The sequence below is a fragment of the Hydractinia symbiolongicarpus genome, chromosome 5 (genome assembly GCF_029227915.1).
Source record: "Hydractinia symbiolongicarpus strain clone_291-10 chromosome 5, HSymV2.1, whole genome shotgun sequence".
Taxonomy (NCBI): Eukaryota; Metazoa; Cnidaria; class Hydrozoa; order Anthoathecata; family Hydractiniidae; genus Hydractinia; species Hydractinia symbiolongicarpus.
Genome location: NC_079879.1, coordinates 25,637,192 through 25,652,933, shown reverse-complemented (window position 1 = coordinate 25,652,933; position 15,742 = coordinate 25,637,192). Strand labels below are relative to the sequence as shown.

The 15,742-nt window shown below is 35.0% G+C and overlaps 2 protein-coding genes across 3 annotated transcripts; one reads left to right on the top strand and one right to left on the bottom strand.

Moving 5' to 3' along the window:
- Window positions 1–1,468: 1,468 nt before the first annotated feature.
- On the top strand, window positions 1,469–5,591 carry LOC130645657 (frizzled-10-B-like). 2 transcript variants are annotated; one of them, XM_057451716.1, is made up of 2 exons: window positions 1,469–1,538; window positions 2,674–5,591. In XM_057451716.1, the coding sequence occupies exon 2, from the start codon at window positions 2,822–2,824 to the stop codon at window positions 5,060–5,062; it is 2,241 nt and encodes a 746-aa protein (XP_057307699.1). In that variant the 5' UTR covers window positions 1,469–1,538; window positions 2,674–2,821; the 3' UTR covers window positions 5,063–5,591. The 2 variants fall into 2 exon arrangements, with proteins under 2 accessions (XP_057307699.1, XP_057307698.1); XM_057451715.1 differs by lacking the exon at window positions 1,469–1,538 and adding an exon at window positions 2,188–2,340.
- A 4,572-nt stretch (window positions 5,592–10,163) lies between these two features.
- On the bottom strand, window positions 10,164–13,779 carry LOC130645652 (zinc finger protein 616-like). The gene is made up of 3 exons (XM_057451708.1): window positions 13,374–13,779; window positions 12,731–13,265; window positions 10,164–12,383 (listed from the first exon to the last, which is right to left on the bottom strand). The coding sequence occupies exons 1-3, from the start codon at window positions 13,422–13,424 to the stop codon at window positions 10,405–10,407; spliced, it is 2,565 nt and encodes an 854-aa protein (XP_057307691.1). The 5' UTR covers window positions 13,425–13,779; the 3' UTR covers window positions 10,164–10,404.
- Between the last annotated feature and the right edge of the window lie 1,963 nt (window positions 13,780–15,742).

Here is a 15,742-nt window from a genome sequence, read left to right as displayed (position 1 = left end):
ATTGGGAAAATGATCATTTTTCACATGTGTGACGTCATTTCTAATCCCTATGACGTCATCAAATTATTTTTTTACCTGGATTGAGTTTGTACTAAGACATTCTCCAATTGAGCCAAGTTTCATCACTTAAGCACAAGTGGTTCAGGATTTATGGCCCGCGGACACTTTGTGCCCCCCCCCCCCCCCCAGGGTTGCAAGGGCCAAAAAAGCTCAGGTATAATAGGGTTAATAGTGATTTTCTATTACGCGTCAATTTTATAATCCGTTAATTTCCTGTAATAACTAACGTGTTATACTGTTTGTTTACATACTTTTGGTTTGTCGGAGGTTTAATTATTCAACGCGCCGACCAGATAATCTGTGGCAACGAAAAACAACAATATAACGTCAGATACACACATGCCATTAATGTACTTTACATAGTTTTTTCTAATTTCAATAATGTTATTTTCGTAAGAATTTTAATCGTTTTAATCTAATATACTGATGGGGCCCCACAAGATTACTAGGATAGGATATTGCTACATCAGTGCAAGGCTAAAGGCGTACGTGCATACGTGGAGGATGTTGAGAAATGGTTGTGGACCCATAACAAACAAAAAAAAATTTTTAGATTTTTTTGAAAAACAATAAAGCGAAATTGTGATTTGTATTTATTCGTTGCAACTGGTCATCCCCCTCTTTAGTTGGCTTTAATGATTAGTCACCGGCTTTGAAAACGCGAGTAGAGCTTTTTTTAGGGACAGGGGAACTAGGGTGGTTATTTTTTGATTTTGATTCGCTATATAAGAAAGTGATTAAAGATTTATCAGGCGGTGTTTTTTCTTGATTTTCATGGCGACAACATTATAGAAGTTGCTACGACGACCAGGCAGAACTTTTTTATACAACTTTTGTTTCTTGTTTTTTAACAAAATAAAATGATTGTAATCAGCTTGGTCGTCGAGAAAGAAACCTCGATTTTTTATGTACACCGCATCCTCACTTTGTCCTTATATCTGTGTAACATGAGCATGAAATCTCCACAACGATATCGTCCTTTCCAAATGACTGCCAAATTGCTAATTTATGCTAAGGATGTACAAGTTGAATTTAGGTCCTGCAGGAACCATGCTTTTCAGCAGCCGTAGACTTCACGTAGCCAGCTGTAACTTTTGAATGAAACCATATTCGGCTGGTTTCCGATAATCCAAGCTCGCGGCAAGTTAAACATTTTTCCACATTTTAGGATTGCATTATCCTGAAAGATTTACAAATCACTATATTTCGGCACACAATTACACTATTGGTCATGTAACTCAACTTTATAAGACTGTAATCCATTTGTCTTGTTTGTTTCTAAAAACACATATAAAAATGGGATTACATCTCCAATTATAGACAGATAAAGAAGAATTAAAATTAAAGGGATTTTAAAACAGTTAAGAAGATTCCGCTAATTGCTTGTAACTGAACTTTGAGTACGTTATTTCTTCTTGACTAATTGCTTCATAACACGGTGTCTACAGTACAAAAAAGTAGTTCGCTATATTTCGAAGGTAAGAAATCCTTGTTTCTTACGAATTTATTTATTTAGCGAGAACTGGTTAGGTTAAAAACTTCTATGTTCTAAAGGTCTTTTAAAAGAACTGGGCCTGTATAATTAGACTCGCTTCTCAAAATCACATTTTACATGTTCATATAAACCATGCTCGTTCACCGAGCATCTTGTATATTTTCTGACATTAGAACGACAGCAAGAGGTCCTGGGATCGAGGTTGTAAATAAAGATATCTGCTCTTGTATGACTTTCTCAAAAAGGAAAATGGCGCGAAGGAAATAATAAGAAATTTACTTTAGCACGAATATGTTTTTTTTTCTGGAAATTTTTTTTTAAAAAACTTGATTTTATTACAAACAAAGTATTTCCGTCAATACAAACAAAACAGATAATCCTAAAAAATGTGAAAGATATTTGATGTGCAAATTGTTCTCCAATTTTTTTGATTTCCCAACTGCCACATTTTTTTTTACGCGTGCAATATTTTAATTACTTCTAATTGTGGCTTGCTTCGAAATATCAACATTGGGACACCCCCTCATAAACACAACAATCATTAGCCTGAACGTTTAACAACACAACGATAAAATGCTCGCCTTTTATTCACAACTTTTCTTCAACCTTAAAATTAACATAACAATACGTATTGTTCCTTCCGATTGTTATCGAGCTTGCAGATGCTTTTCTGTTCATAAAAGAAAGAAAAACTTTATTAAAGAAAAAAAAGTAATATCCACATAGGGGTTCGACGATAGCAGTAGTGTATGTAGGTCTGTGATAAACAGAAAACGAAGTTCAAAGTAAGTTTTTATTAAATGAACGTGTATTTTATAAATTTTAGAGTCTTCATGACGAAATTTGTGTCATTCAGCTCTAGCGGTTGTGACGTCACTGATTGTCATTAAAGTTGTCAATTAATTTGACTCTATTTTTATTTACAAATTTGAATGTAGACTATAAGACATAAGCGAATAGATTTTTTTTTATTATTAATGAAATAATATTTGCAACTTTCAAGTAGTGTTTACGGTGAAAAGTTTTTTCTTGCTTGAAGTTGAAAATATAATTAATTTAACATGTGCATTTACTGTTTTTGTAAATATTTAACATGTTCTTTGGTCGGTTTTTTTTAGAAATATCTTATGTATGGTTGTGTTGATATCCTGCTGTTAGTTAACGTAAGCAAACAAATTATCCTTCATCGAATTATTCATCAATTCCGATTTGAAAAGAGCGCATAAAAAAGCTTTCTGTAAGGTACAACCAACTTTTATCGCCGCCATGTTGGCCAACTTTGTAACCGTCGTTGTTATCGTATCAATTTATAGTGACATTAGCGTGTTATCGTTACTTATCGATGAAGGAAAATGCGTAAAATTGGAAGTTGAGTTATGCAGTGATATAAACTACAACATGACGTTAATGCCAAACGTCAAAATGAATGTCGACAAAATGGATGAAGCGACACGACGTGTTAGTGAATTTTCGCCGTTATTTTCGGTGAAATGTTATGAAAACTTCAAGTTTTTTATATGTAACATGTTTTTACCAATTTGTCATACTATCGACAACACTCCGACGCCGGTATATCCCTGCCGACATGTTTGTGAAGCGGCTCGAGATGGATGCGAACCTTTAATGAAAAAATATCGTTTCGAATGGCCAGAGGTGTTAAGATGCGATTTTTTATCAAGTATGGACGACAATGCGTTGTGCGGAAGCCCACCCGACTCAAAACCAACCAAGCCAACAAAAATATCAAGGAAAACAACAAAAGCTTTAAGTTTAACAACAAAACCGACATGGGTTCAGATAATTGAAAAATTTCCGAAGGGAATCGATTGGCTGTCGTCGTTGAAAAAGACAAGTAATTGGAATGTATTCGTGAAAGTGTTTGGCGGTAAAAATCTAAAGTTTAGAACGATATGTAGTATGGATCCAGAGTCAGTGTACATCAAGAAAGATAAAAAAGAGTATTGCGCACCAAAATGTGAAAACCACGAGCCATTCACGTCGGCTGACGTAAAATTTGCCACAGTGTGGATCTCAACATGGGGCATTATTTGTTTTCTCTCGACAGCTCTTACTGTCACTACGTTTTTAATCGATCACAAACGATTCAAATATCCCGAGAGACCGATCATATTTTTATCGTTTTGTTATAACCTCTACTCGATTGGTTATTTAATTCGTGCTTTTGGCGGGTACAAAAACATTATCTGTGAAAACTCTGAGAATGGCAAGCACGTGGTCATCGAAGGAATGTCTGTTACATCCTGTACGTTGGTGTTTTTCTTTCTTTATTTTTTTGGGATGGCGTCTGCGCTTTGGTGGGTAATTTTATCTCTGACATGGTTTTTATCGTCGGCTTTAAAGTGGGGTCATGAAGCTATTGAGAAATATTCGTCGCTTTTTCATGCCATATCCTGGACGGTACCGACTATTCAAACCATTGTTGCCTTGGTAACCAGAAAAGTTGACGCCGACAAACTGTCTGGACTGTGTTACATCGGCAACTCCAACAGTAAAGACTTACTACTTTTTGTCGCACTTCCTCTGCTGATTTATTTATTGATTGGAACTTTATTTTTGTGCATGGGATTTGTGGCGTTGGTGAAAATACGGAAAGAGCTTCGCAGGGAGAGAAATACGAATAAATTCGAGCGGTTAGTGTTGCGTATTGGAGTATTTTCGGTCTTGTATTCTGTGCCAGCTTCGGTTGTTGTTGGCTGTTTTCTACACGAGTATAACCGCTTAAAAAAAATGGAGGAGAAAACAGAAAATATATTTGTGTGTTTAACCAACCGAAATTGCACAGATGATATCTTACCCAAACCTGAACTTTTCTTCCTGCGTTACTTTATGTTACTGGTCGTAGGTGTGACTAGCGGAGTGTGGATATGGACTTCAAAAACTCTAAATTCTTGGAGAAGATTTTACGCGAAAAAAACGGGACGCGATGATCCAGAAGAAAGAAAGAAACTCTACAAGCAGCAGTCGCATCAACAACAACGCCAAAATCGCCGGTCGTCAAGTGATGGTATCAATCCACCGTCTGGGGTACCGTCAACAGCAGTCACGACGCTTCACGGTAGCAGTAACCACATGAATCAACAACAGCATGTGTATATGCCACCTCCAACCAGATTTTTCTTTCCAACACAACAAACATCAACCGGCTTCATGCAGGCGCACAATGTACCTATTTCACACGCTAAAATTGACAGTGTATCTAGGGGTTATACAGTTACTCCCATCTCGAACTTTGATTCAGATGTGAACAGCCAATACGATCCCACCAATCATAATTATATACCAGCTTACAATACGCGGGATGAAATTTCAAACCCTCCACCCTCAAAAAATTATTCAAGGAGTTCATCTGACCAGCGCTCTGTTTCGCAGCATTCATCACAATATAACAACGGGACATTGCCAAGGAGTAGTCATGGCAACCAGCCAGGTTCTCCAAAAAGTATTTCAACTCGTTCGCATCGCTCAAATGATGATCAAAGGCTATAGCCTAAAATAACCTGTTTTATACGTTAATTTTTTATTAGATTTTTAAAATCCCGTCCTATAGATAGCAGTGCTATAGTGCTATTTTCATGTTGTTGAACACCTTAAGTATTTTCTTTTTAATAACTGGCTAAGAACTCGTACTTGAGCTTAAAATGAACATATTTTGTTTTGTTTTTGTCCGCAACCAATTGAAAGTTTGTCGTCAAAAATTAATTTTGTGTTACGTTATGCGCAAGTTAAAAGTTTTACTGTTTTTGGAAACTTACTGTGATTCAGCTCATCCTTCATATTTCCCACCACTTGAAGCTTAAATGAATATCAAAAGTGTTGAAGAGGAGGTTCGATTTTGTGTTTCAACTGAAAAAAAGTATTGTAACACTGTTTTCTGCTTCACAGTTTTAAACATGGCGAAAGGTGTCACATCCTGATTGCATCTGATGTTCAAAGTATTGTTTTTGTGTTTCTCTTTTTGTTATTTATAATTAGTAAGATATATTTTAACATGTGTGAATAAAGTTTTTTAGAAAAATGAGTTTTTATGATTGGATTGTGAAAAAGAGGCGGATGTATCAGCCACATCGCTTACACATGCTAATGATGACTCTAAAACTTGCAATCTGTTTCCTACCATACACATCGTTGCCATAGAGATGACAAACTTATATTTAGTTGGCTTAATTATTTTTCTCCTAGCAAATCCTACAGAATTTATTTTTTTTGCCTAAATAAGTATGACGTACTACAGCTTTTGTACTTGTTACTGAAACGACATTTCTAGTGCAAAGCCAAACAAGAACCCTTCCAATAAGCTAAAATAAACATTTTTATTAGCTATCAGAATTTAATGTTCTAGGAAGGACTTCTGACTGCTTCTCATAATCTGGCTTTGGCAAAGCTTCCAACGTTTATCGTCCAGACATGCGCATTAAATGTTTTTAATGCCACAACGCTTGTATTTGGCAGGACATTTTTTTACAACCAATAAAAATTCAGGAAACGCAGACATCTTTAATGTAATGGAAATTGAGTACATTGAGCGCCGACGTTTTGCTGGGAGCTTAAGGATCTAAAACGGCTCTTGAAATAACAACTGAGATTACGTCAGGAAGCCAATGTGTTTGTTTTGACATAAACACTATAGTAAATTGTTGATATAGTAAGAAAGAGCACATTGATTCTTGCATATAAATAAGTATTACACAATTTGCGTCCTTATTTGGACTTTGCCAAATATAAACAAAGTGAATATCATCTTTGTTTCAACCAACTTTAATCCCATGTTCACCCTCCATTGCTGGAGTGATTTTGTGGGTTGGGGTTTGAAGTTAGGTTCTGCGAGTCTAGTATACTGTGTGTGGTTTTTTTACTTTTCGTTTGATTGATATGCTAATAACTCTCGACATCTCTCAGCAACAAAATTTCATTTTTCGTGTGTTATAAAAAAATACATCTGCTTAAGTACATAAACAAAAGTTTATAAAAAGAATTCTGATTAAACATTTATTTTCGACAAACTGATTGCAGAACAAAGCAGTTTTTATGCAATTCGGCTTCATTTGATGAAAGAATAAGCTGCTTGTAAAGATTTGAGTAAGATTCCATATGCATCGTTAGAAATGTTTTTCAATAGGCTTCAATAGAGAGAGAAAAACTTTGATCACCAAAAAGCCACCAGCATGCATGTACCTTATCAAAGGTCTTGGTGAAGTAGTATGTCAAAATTTAATTCTCACATCAGAATGCTCTGTACACAAACTTTCGGAATTATGTTAATTATACATCTACACCTGCGAAGAAGCGTTCTACAGACGTAACAATAATGTGGTGCTGTGACTATTTGTTTGTTTGATTTGTGCAAAGTACGAATTCTATTTATAAAAATCAGAGGGTCGACATTACTGCGGGGGGTTATACTTTTCCCATAGGCAACTTTTCCGTTATATGTAGAAACAAACTTTTATGATAATAATTAAGTTAAATTTTTTGCCTACTCATGATTAAAAAACGTTAGCTAATTAAAGCAACCTTGTCCTCAGGCGTTTTCACCTTTTGGACATTGATGCTGGCGACTTGTTTGCCGTCAAAGTAAGCGCTAGGGGCTTTGACATCAGGCTGAGGAAGAGGATGAATTAAGGGTTATGTTACAGAGAGTTGGAGGTCTAGTCACGATAGGCGTGGTTATAAAATGATGCATTATCAGTTGTTTTTTAAACTTAGAGGCGGCAAATTTTAATTTACAAAATGAGATATTCAAAGAATGACATTTGTGACACTCGTCTTATGGTATGCAAACAAATTTTTTAAGGCGTCATTTATTTTAATTTTGATAACAACTTCACTCATTTTCAACGAGCGTTCATTTGAATGATAAATTCACTTTCGCTTTATTATTGTGAATTATTTTGTCTTAGACAGTCGCGGTTTCTTCTTTTTGATGTTAGCAGACAGGACATAGAGAATAATTAAAGGTCATCTCAAACACTTTTTCTTTTACCTGGGGTCCAAACAAAAGTTTTTTTCTACACTTTGTGTAGATTAACACAGAGGTGACATTTAATAAAGATTAGAATACACTAAATAGAAATAGATTTTTATACAAATTTCTTTAAATTTGTTTAAATAAAGACTTTCTGGAGGAAAATATTCACAAAATTATAACTCTTATTGAAAATCAAAAAGGTGATAGTGTTCCACATTTTAGTTGGTCGGTATACAAGAAATTCGTAACAACCCGTGTCAATATCTCCAGTAACCTCAAAAAAGTGACATTAATGAAGTGTAAATAAAGAAATGAGAAAAACCTCTACCTAATTTTCGCAGAATTGGTTTTTGTGAATTAAAAGAGTTCTATTTTGGGGGAAATTAATTTTCGCGGTATTTTATGTCCATTATAACCGGGTTTAGTATTCAGCACCCTCGTCCCGAGGTTTTTTGTCTTTTAGATTTGAGAGAGGACAGCGAAATTTTTCGCCGTCTACTCTTATATTATGAAGGCAAAAAACCCTGGGGACAAGGTTGGGTAGTCAGTAGATAGAAGTATAGGTGATAAATAGAGACTCGCATGACAATTGAGCATCATGCCTTATTAAGTATTATTCTGATACTTTGAGTAACATTTTAGCCATAATTATAATCCACTAACTTATTGGGATGCCAATTTGCAAAAAGTCTGAACATATTGATACACCAGCAATAAAACATAGCGTTCATATATTGAATATTTTGGTTAAAAAGGTACTTTAGATATAAAAGACATTTTCGTAAGCTTTTTTGCAGTATTTCTAACATATGGACATTGCATAAAAACTTTAATGTAGAAAATTACTAATATATTAAAAAATACTAGATGGAGTTTTTAAAAATGGGCGTAGCATGAACCTGCTTTTTCAAATTTTTTTGGTCCGTTTATTCCAAAATGATAAAAAACTAGCTGTAGAAAGAATCCGAGTCATTGGGTTAACGATTCTAATGTTAACGACGAAAGTATTTCAGGTGAGGCATTTTTGCGCCGCCTGTGGCATGAAAAGCGTTAACAATCAGAGGAGCGGGGTTAAAAGTACTCTTAAGGTTCATTTCAACAAAATATGTGCTATTTATGATCCTTCATCTTTTCTTAAGGTATAGCAAAGAAGTATTTTGTCATTAACACAGCTTGGCGTCATTATCGTGGCTAGCATTAATTATGTTTTTTGTGCTAAATTTTGCAAACTATTATAATTATAGACTGTCAGTTTGGCAAAGTATTCGCAAAATTTGGTCAAGAAAAAATATTCTGTTATGGTAAGAAGATAAAAAATGACGAGTTTAAACACAAAAAGAACAAAATAAAGTGACTAACAAACGTATATATCAAATGGTTTTTACAAATAAATATACATAAATACATATAAACTAGTCGTTAGCCCGTAGAAAATCCACGGGTTCGCCCGACCTTTTTACCGCATTGCGTGCTTCTCGCTATCGCACAGCTAAGCTACCATTTTGCGTGACAGACAGACAGACGTATACGGGTATAATATAGACTAGTCGTTAGCCCGTGGAAAAATCCACGGGTTCACCCGTCACAGCTAAGCTACCATTTTGCGTGACAGACAGACAGGCGGACAGACGTATACGGGCATTATAATATAGATTTTGGAAGAAAAGGGTAATAAACAAAGAATTAAACATTTTAGTTTTACTTTACATTGTTTTTTGTTACACGAAGAAAATTCTAATTTTCACCTTGAAGTTGCCGAGAAGTTGCTAATCGTAATGGTTAAAGTCTCGGCGCATGCTTAACATTTTCGAACCTAAATGTTACGTTGGGGAAAAATCACAGATACTTTACCTTTAAGAGAAAAAAGAAATCTGATTTCGGAAGAAAAGAATGCAGCCTTAATGTTTGCGAATTTGCCTCGTAATATGTAAATTTTATTTTTTAAAAAAAGGACGGGAATTCGCAATTTTTTGCAATTTGATATAAACGAAATATTCATTTATTTGGGGTTACTATTTCGCATTCTTTTATCTCCCTAAGTTCCAAATTTTTTTTGGAAATTAGGAAATTTGCACTCCCATTTTTTTTACTCCACATTTTGCCCAATTCTTTAGGTCCTATTCCGCAGTTATTTCTACAGCCAACAATTTTTGCCTTGAAGTTGTTTCTACTGCTTTGCAAATTGCTTGTTATACTATCTGAATTGCAGCCTTGATTACTGAACTTTTTCGAATTTTTGCACTGGCCAGTTGCAATACAATTGCTTAGGTTGTGATAGAAATCTCAGTTCTTATCAAAATAATATCGCGAGTTATTAAACCGTCTGGACGCAAATTATTCTCTTTACTTTTTAGACTTGGTGCTTAGTCACTTGATAAGAGAAATGATATATAACGGTTTCTCAAAAACGAAAAATTACCGGTTTCTTTGTTTTCACCAAAATAACTTTGAAACTCAAATTTTTTGTTTCACAGAAATTCAACTGTCCAGACTGTTCCCCAAATTAAAGAAGAGGTGGCGGTGGAATCTACGGCTTGTTATTAAAGTTATTTTTGCTGACATAAGCGTTTTTTATTAGAGACGTCTAGCAAAGCTATAACATATAATAATTATGGTAAATAATTTAAAAGATTAAACGAGAATTTATTTTTGCAAATCATTAAACTTTAATATAAAGACAATTAAATTATCAAAAAATCTTTAAAAACAAGAAAATTGTTATTGCTTTCATTATAAAATTAAAAACTGATTACAGATAAAGCTTTTTTTCGCATAAGCTTAATTTCCTTGCATAAATGACAACTTTGCAAAATTCGCAAAAATTTCTGGAAGCCAAAAATTTAAAGCATACTTTACGATCTTCTTATGATTTTGAGCATTGTGTTTCTATGATAATTTTTACTGCATTTGTAACCAGTTCGTTATTACAATCCTCCGTCACACTTGCACTTACTTGGCTGTCCAATTTTTGGCTACCGTGAACTTTTATCATATGTTTACTCAAGAAGTTTCGGCGGAGATAAGTTTTTCCACATACTGTGCAATTGTGTATAGTATCGCTATGAGATAGTTGATGACTTTTCAATTGTTTTTTCGTGGGAAATACTTTGTCACACGTTATACAAAAAAACATGGAGTTATCCTCCTCGTGAGACTCACTTTTGTCAGTTGTAAGGTTGATTTCACTTGACACGTTGTCTTCCTTAACAACTCCTTGTTGGTCTGAATTTTTTAAATGTTCGTCAGAAACTTGTGTTAATCTAGCTTCGCCTACAAAGTTTGAAGATTCCTCGACAACTTCGTCTCGCTTTTTTCGAGTTAAACGCGATTGGTTAAGTTTGGTTATATGATTTACTACGTTCCTCTGTTTCGTTACTCGACTAGCTTTCGTCGCTTTGTTCACATGGGTTTTCCGATGTTTATTTAAGCAGCTTTTCTGTTTGTAACTTTTACCGCATATATCACACGAATGAAAAACATCGCCATGCAGTACAATATGCGCCAACAGCAACTTGCGTGTGTTGAATACCTTTTTACAATATGGACAAGAGACACGCCCATCTTGATCAGCTTTACCGATTTTATCCCTTAACTCTCTACGGACGTTGTACATTTCACCTGATTTGCTTGTAAGAGTGCTTGCTGTTTCGTTTCTCTCTATATGTCTCTTCTTGTGCATGCGTAACGTGTCTTTTCTTTTAAACAACATACCACATACGTCACACTTCAGTTCAATGGATTTATGAATTTGCATATGGCTCCTGAGATACTTCCGGTTAGTGAAAGCTTTTAAACAAACAGAACAAGCCAGGCCTTCAACACTCCCTGCGCCAGTTGCGACTTCCGTGTTAGGAGTTGCTTGATGTTCTTTCAAATGTTCTAGCATCAACTTCGTCGTATCGAATTCTTGGGAACAAATGTTGCATTTGAAGCGATGCGAACTTAAATTGTTCGCACCAAGTGTGTTTAGAACATCTTTTTCCTGTGCCAGCGCGATAGTGGAATTATCCAACAGCTTTGGATGCAGCTGAACGTGACGTCGATAATTGGCCCAGTTACGAAAACATTTCCCACACACTTCACACTTGTGATCAGTTTCTTCCAAAGACTTTTTATGTACTAAGAACATATGCTCCCGTAAAGACGACTTAGTAGTGAGTTCCTTCTTGCAAACGTCGCACTGAAAAGATTGTGACGTCACGTTAGTTTCGTGCCGTTTTTTATGTTGGTCTAATATTTGTTTACGTTTAAATGTCGAGCCGCAAACGTCGCATTTAAAATTGCGAGTACCGGAGTGTCTTAAGCTATGTGAGTAAACGGACTGCGCTGAGTAAAGGTTTTGTTTACAAACTCCGCACTTCACGTTAGCCGAAACACTGCTGTGTTTGCTGTCACAATGATCTTTAAGTTCAGATTGTACGTTAAACGTGCCAAAACAAGCTTCGCAACGAAAATTCTTCTCTTCTTCGTGTGTTCGTAAATGGATATATAAATGAGATAGCCTCAAGAAAGTTTCGTTGCAATAGGAGCAGCTATGTTTCCGCTCCTTACTATGAACTGGTTCGTGATCTCTTAAGCCTTGCTGACATACAAACGTTTTTGGGCATTGCAAGCATTTGAACTTTCCGTTCTTTAAATGCATTCGGCGGACATGTTCACGTAATCTCTTCTTTGGCTTCACAGTACGAGAAAAGTCTCTCCCGCAGTCGCTACATATAACATTATCGCTACAGCTACTCACGTCAGCTTGTAAAGTTGGTTTAATTTTACGAACAACACGTGCTTTGCTGGCTACTTTCTTCACACAATGTGATTTTTGGGTAACTTTCTCCTTCAACGAATCTGCAAATAGATACAAATTTCAAAATATTCAGACATACCACGGGTAACCCTCTGGAGACAAATCTACAAGAAGATTTTCGTTTCGAGTAAAACTTTAGAATTAAAATACTTTTTTGTTCGTTGCGATTCTCTTTGTGCTTGTTCTTGTTCAATGATTGAACAGGATTGTTATATTGTTTTATCTAAACAGTTGTCTTTTTTTATAAGTGGTTGAATAACTAACCAATTTAATGCTTAATTAATTTAATCCAAACGGCAGATTTTGCAGAAGTATAGCAAAACCCAGTAAAAGAAATTAGTTGAATTTGTGAGAATAAAACATTAAAAGATGCAGGAAAACGAGATACCTTTCATTTGTGCAGTTCGCTCAGGCATGAGAGTAAAGTCTGGTACAGAAAGTGGAAACGGTTGTGTGTATTCAATACTCGACTGATGACGAAAAACATCGTTGTTACCAAGTATCGCAGGGGGTGTTTTTGTGAACTGCTCATTCCCAGATATGTGCTGAGTTAAGTTGCGACTGTCATTGTTAAACTGAATAAGTCCATTATTTTGCTCGTGATGACTGCTATCCTGTGGGTAATGGAAACTGCTATTGAAAGAGAGTGTGGTTGCAGTTGTTGGATGAACAGTAGTACTTCTTAACTCAGTAAGATTACTATTCATGGAATGTTGGTTATCATCTTGTGTGATGCAACTATTAGACAAAAGACTGGAAAAGTTGGGCAATAATTTGTTTGTGTTTTGCGCATACTTTGTAGTGCTGTGTTGTTCTGATTGAATCTTCCAAAAGTTATCAATCAAATGTTGCCACGTGTGTGAAAGAGATTCTTCCTCTACCCATGCATCATGCCATCGAACCCGATAGTAAGGCGTGCCGCCCTATAGAATATAACACAGAAAGAGATTCAATTAAATATACTCCTACAGTGCATGGCTGTTGTAACTTCAATGTTTTATAGAAAACTAAATTTAGAATGAAAGTAATACCTGGATAGAAAACTCTACAATCTTTTCAGGATCGATTTGCATGTTAAACATAATTTATATTTCTAAAAAATATCATAATAGTAAGAGTAAAAATGCTTGGAATAAATAAATTCTTTTCAGGTGTGTTTAACAACCTATGTATGAAAACCAAATCCAAACCTTCCCGTTTCTTTTCGAATTTCATATTCATTTTAAAGTTTTCTTATTAATGTTATGAATATTTTGAAATAAGTCACAAAGTCACTGCCCTGTCTTTTCCTTAAAAAGAATACTTGTCAAAAAGTAACTTTGTTCACAATAAGTATACATTATATCAAAATGCCATTTTTGCGAATTTATGAAGAAAATGATAAAATTGCGAATCAAACATTTTTGAGTGGCGATAGAAATGCTTTTTCATATCGCATTTTAAAAGTTTAAGAACGAAGAATGGTGATAAAAAAGCCTTTTTAAATCGAATTTTAAAAACTTAAGAACGAAAAGCGGCGATAAAAATGCTGTTTTAGATTGCACTTTAAGAACTTAAGAACAAAGATAGAAAAGCTTATTTAGATCGCATTTTTAAAACTTAAGAACGAAGAACGGCAATAGAAAAATGGTAATTGATCTAAGGCATTCCCAGGCCACATCTAGCTGGTGGTTTACTTCATTACAGAGCGCCAAAATTTTTGTGAACCGACTTTACTTTTCTAATTCGGACCCTGGCACAAGAAAACAGTTTAGAGCTAACTAATGACGTAAATTAGTCTAATAAATTAGCAAGGATTTTTTAAAATGGCAGAAACTAAAAAAATTTGCCTAGATAGATTATCATTGGCTAATTAGACAATGTATCTACATAATTCTTTGAGAATTTTTCATCATATTTTTTCAGTTCCATGGTACAAATGCAACAGAATTTTTATATATACAAAACACTTACAATTTAGCTAGACAAATAAAGTCAAACAAAGATAGATACAAAGACAACTTTTAAAGGTAATTTGATATCTTCGATGATATCTTGATTTCATCGAAGATATTATCAATGATATCTTCGTAACAAAGGTCCTAGCATGCGGATATCAGAAATAGGGATTCTTTAGTAAAGTTTAAACATGACAGTATGCTGTAAACAAACACCTGACAGAACATTGAGAATAAAGTCAATTACAGAGCATTATTCAGCAGCCACACAAAATAAAAAAAAAATCACATTATCAATGTAATATAACTTCAAATATAGGATATATAAAACTCCTGCTTGATTGACAGCTTGAGTACCGACATTACCCTTAGAGGATGGTGAGCTAGTAAAATATATTCATAGGTGACACCATACTTTTAGTAGTGCTTGGTGACCCAACCTAAATCATATAAATATAGATGAGACATTCTATTTTTTGGTCCATCTTTTGACACACTGCCCTGTTAATTGACGGGCTAGGATCAACTCGCAACATAGCGTTAAAAATGCAGTTTTATATTTTATGTAATCAGTCTTACCAATTTCGAGCAATTTAAATTTTTCTAAGAACCAAGAAGGCAGTTCTAGAGTGTATATAGCTCCCATTTGAGCTACAAAAACCTTCTAAAATTTTTCCGCCCAACTAGACAACATCCTACGTGGGGATCAAAACAAACAACCACATGGATATGAGTCAAACGCTCAATCGACTGAGCTACTAATCCCTGTTTATCAATTTATGTCTGCGATTTTTCAACTTTTAAGACAGAAAAATTTAGGACATGGATATTATTTGTATTGATCACAAATTTAGCTCTATTTGTAATAGATTATATTTTGAGAATTCATGATTTATTCTATTCCTCCAGAAATTTTACCCTCTTTAGTTCTCTCCTTATAGACACTGAACTTGTCCACAGTTGAGCCTGGCTTGTCTTCAATATTTTTAAATTCAAAACAGTGTGTCAGTTCTTGGGTCCAGCCCATCTTACAAGGTTTAACTTTAGTCTGGGAGTCCCTAGACTTGCCTGTCTGTAGGACTGTCCCATCTTATGACAGTTTTTTAAAAGCATGAGAGTTGCTTGATAATGGTTAGACCTGTCCCATCTTTCAGAAGCACAAGTGTCCTTTGTCAATAGTTGGGCCTGCCCTATATTATGACACACCATTTCAAAATTCAAGACTTCTTATGTACAGTTGGGTCTGTTCTTCCATCTGATGACACAGTTAAGACGAGTTACATAAATTTGTTAGGCTGAATAAATGGGCCATCCCAACTGCAAATGCACCAACCTGTCTTGTTAGGACAGGCCAGTCTGACATCTAAAAGTTGGTTCGGAGTTCCATGTTAGTAGTTGGGTCAGAAACAGTGTCACAACTTAGAGTTTATTGATTCAATATGGGCGAGTCAATGTTACCATAT